Source organism: Triticum aestivum, chromosome 5D (assembly GCF_018294505.1).
Source record: "Triticum aestivum cultivar Chinese Spring chromosome 5D, IWGSC CS RefSeq v2.1, whole genome shotgun sequence".
Lineage (NCBI taxonomy): Eukaryota > Viridiplantae > Streptophyta > Magnoliopsida > Poales > Poaceae > Triticum > Triticum aestivum.
Genome location: NC_057808.1, coordinates 332,305,740 through 332,308,013, shown reverse-complemented (window position 1 = coordinate 332,308,013; position 2,274 = coordinate 332,305,740). Strand labels below are relative to the sequence as shown.

Sequence of the window (2,274 nt, the reverse complement as noted above, 5' to 3'; positions counted from 1 at the left end):
GAAGTACAGCATATGCAACAATAGCTAGTAGCATTCAGATTGTCTAAAAAAAAAGCTAGTAGCATTCAGTATGGGCGGATCAATTGTCTATGCTAACTTTTATTGATTCCTTCTAAAACATGGTATTAACATGTTCGTGAACCGTGGAACTCTTTACGACACCTGTAACGGTTTTATTCCGGGCTCCTCTCTAATACTCCCTCCGTAAATTAATATAAGAATGTTTAGATTACTAATTTAGTGATCTAAACGCTCTTATATTAGTTTACAGAGGGAGTACTAGTTATTAGCATTCAGTATGGGCGGATCGGCGTAAGGACCGGAGAGCCACCCTTTGGCGACGTGGCGGTACGTGGCCTCCGTGAAGTGCGTCCCGTCCCAGCTCACGAACGCCGAGGGATCCTTGCAGGCGGCCACCCCCGGTTGGCTGCACACGGCGCTGATGTTCCAGTTGTACTTCCCGCCGCCTCCGCAGCAAGCCCGCAGAACGTCGCCGCCGGCCACTCCTGCATGCATGCAGATTGGTCGCAAAATTTCAGAAAACTCATGCAAACCCTTGCACGCAGGTAGAACTTCTGGGCTTTCTTTTCCTTACGTACCGAACCGTCCGGGGTTTTGGAGGATCTCGATGATAGGGTTGTAGAAGTCAGCCTTGATGACCTTGGCATGCGCGTACTTGCGCCTCAGACCGTCGATCGCATCACGCAGCTTGGTGTTGTGGTACTTGGCCACGCGGTTGGCGTCGCTTAGGCAGCCGAGCTGGTCGAACTCCTTCGCCTTGTTGAGCTTCACGCGGGTCGCCAGCAGGGACGGCGAGCACCCGATCGGCGGGATCCCCGGCAGGACCACGTAAGTTGCACCTCCTTTGATAAGCACCTGTTGTACCAAGGTAATGAAGTTCTGCACCATTTCATCACAGTGCAAAAATGGTGTGTTGTGTACAAAAAAGCTGAAGCAAAACTAAAGAAATCGCAAAATGTAAACATACATCAGCGGCATTGGCAATATTTTGCACAACTTGAGGTACATAAGCCCTCACTTCGCCTTCAGACTTCCCCGCACCCCATGCCAGGTTGTAGTCGTTCACTCCAAACTCCCCGACGACGAAGAGGGTTTTACTGAAGCATTCACTCGGTCCTGTAGGTATCAAGCAGTTTCTCAGTATGTATGTAACAGCCGAGGATCATGCACTGTAACGGACGGCTAGACAAGGGAGCGTGTCGCAGACCTGCCGTCTTGCAAAACGATGGCTTGAGTTTCTCGAACCAGTCCAGCTGCACGTTCAGAGAACTGTTTAGAAGCTTGAAATTAACATATTTGTTCCTCTCGAAGAAGTCGACGTTGAGCGACGTCGCACCACCGACGGCGAAATTGACGCCCTTGGAGACGTCTGGGTTATTCTGCAGGGAGGGTCGAAGAAGAGGGAGACCAAACTCCTCGGCTAATACGGAACGAAGACAGAACATAGACTCAATGCTCAAATATTCAAATTTTATCAAATCAAATTTTGAGCAAAGTGTTCACTTGACTCAACGAATCAGATGGTTCAACTTACCGATGAAATCGATGGTGACTCTCCCGTCGCTGAAGCGGCCATTGGGGTGGCCAAAGAAGGTCTTGCCGTAAGGAGGCTTGTTATTGAACACAGGCACATCCGGAGTAGCCAAGATAAGCAGGTTGCCGGTGTCGATCTTGGAGTCGCCGAGGGCAAACAAGGAGGTGAACTTAACCCTGTCGGCGCTCACGCTTTGGAGACAGAAGAGGGCGAGAAGGGAGAATACGTGGGTAAGCTCCATGGCTGCAAAAACGTGGATTGCTGAAGAAAATCAGAGGCGCCCGACGGCTAATTATAGTAGACGCTGCCCTGCTGATATGGAGTTACCATGCTTTATTTTAGGAAACAGTCAATGGAGTTACCATGTTTTTCTTTTGGGATACCAATGGAGTTACCATGTTAATTAAGGTAGGAGCTCCTAAACTGATACGGGCCAGGAGGTACTAATTGAATAAGATTGGGCAAGGATTTTGCACTTACTATACAAAGACAGTATAATTGCTGGCACAATATTTTGTACGCAATCACCGTGATTACATGACAAATATGGACTTTAGCTGCCAAATGAATCAGCACTTACTCTTTTTTTTTGCACTACTACAAACACAATATAATTGCTGGCACAATATTTTGTACGCAATCGCCGTGATTACATGACAAATATGGAATTTAGCTGCCAAATGAATCAACACTTACTTAATAAAACAAAAATTATTGAT

General features: G+C 47.5%; 1 protein-coding gene across 1 annotated transcript; it reads right to left on the bottom strand.

The window, feature by feature from the left end:
* Positions 1-279: 279 nt before the first annotated feature.
* LOC123124809 (GDSL esterase/lipase At5g45910-like) lies at positions 280-1,796 on the bottom strand. Its single transcript, XM_044545363.1, has 5 exons — positions 1,556-1,796; positions 1,229-1,441; positions 989-1,137; positions 600-876; positions 280-506 (listed from the first exon to the last, which is right to left on the bottom strand). Exons 1-5 carry the CDS (start codon positions 1,794-1,796, stop codon positions 280-282), a joined length of 1,107 nt encoding a protein of 368 aa, XP_044401298.1.
* Between the last annotated feature and the right edge of the window lie 478 nt (positions 1,797-2,274).

What these genes read in the sequence shown, in the direction of transcription:
- LOC123124809 (XM_044545363.1), bottom strand. Translation starts at nt 1,796, where the DNA reads ATGGAGCTTACCCACGTATTCTCCCTTCTCGCCCTCTTCTGTCTCCAA. An exon ending in AGTCACCATCGATTTCATCG is followed by an intron (nt 1,442 to 1,555) that starts GTAAGTTGAACC and finishes GTTCCGTATTAG; the next exon opens with CCGAGGAGTTTGGTCTCCCT. An exon ending in ATCGTTTTGCAAGACGGCAG is followed by an intron (nt 1,138 to 1,228) that starts GTCTGCGACACG and finishes TGATACCTACAG; the next exon opens with GACCGAGTGAATGCTTCAGT.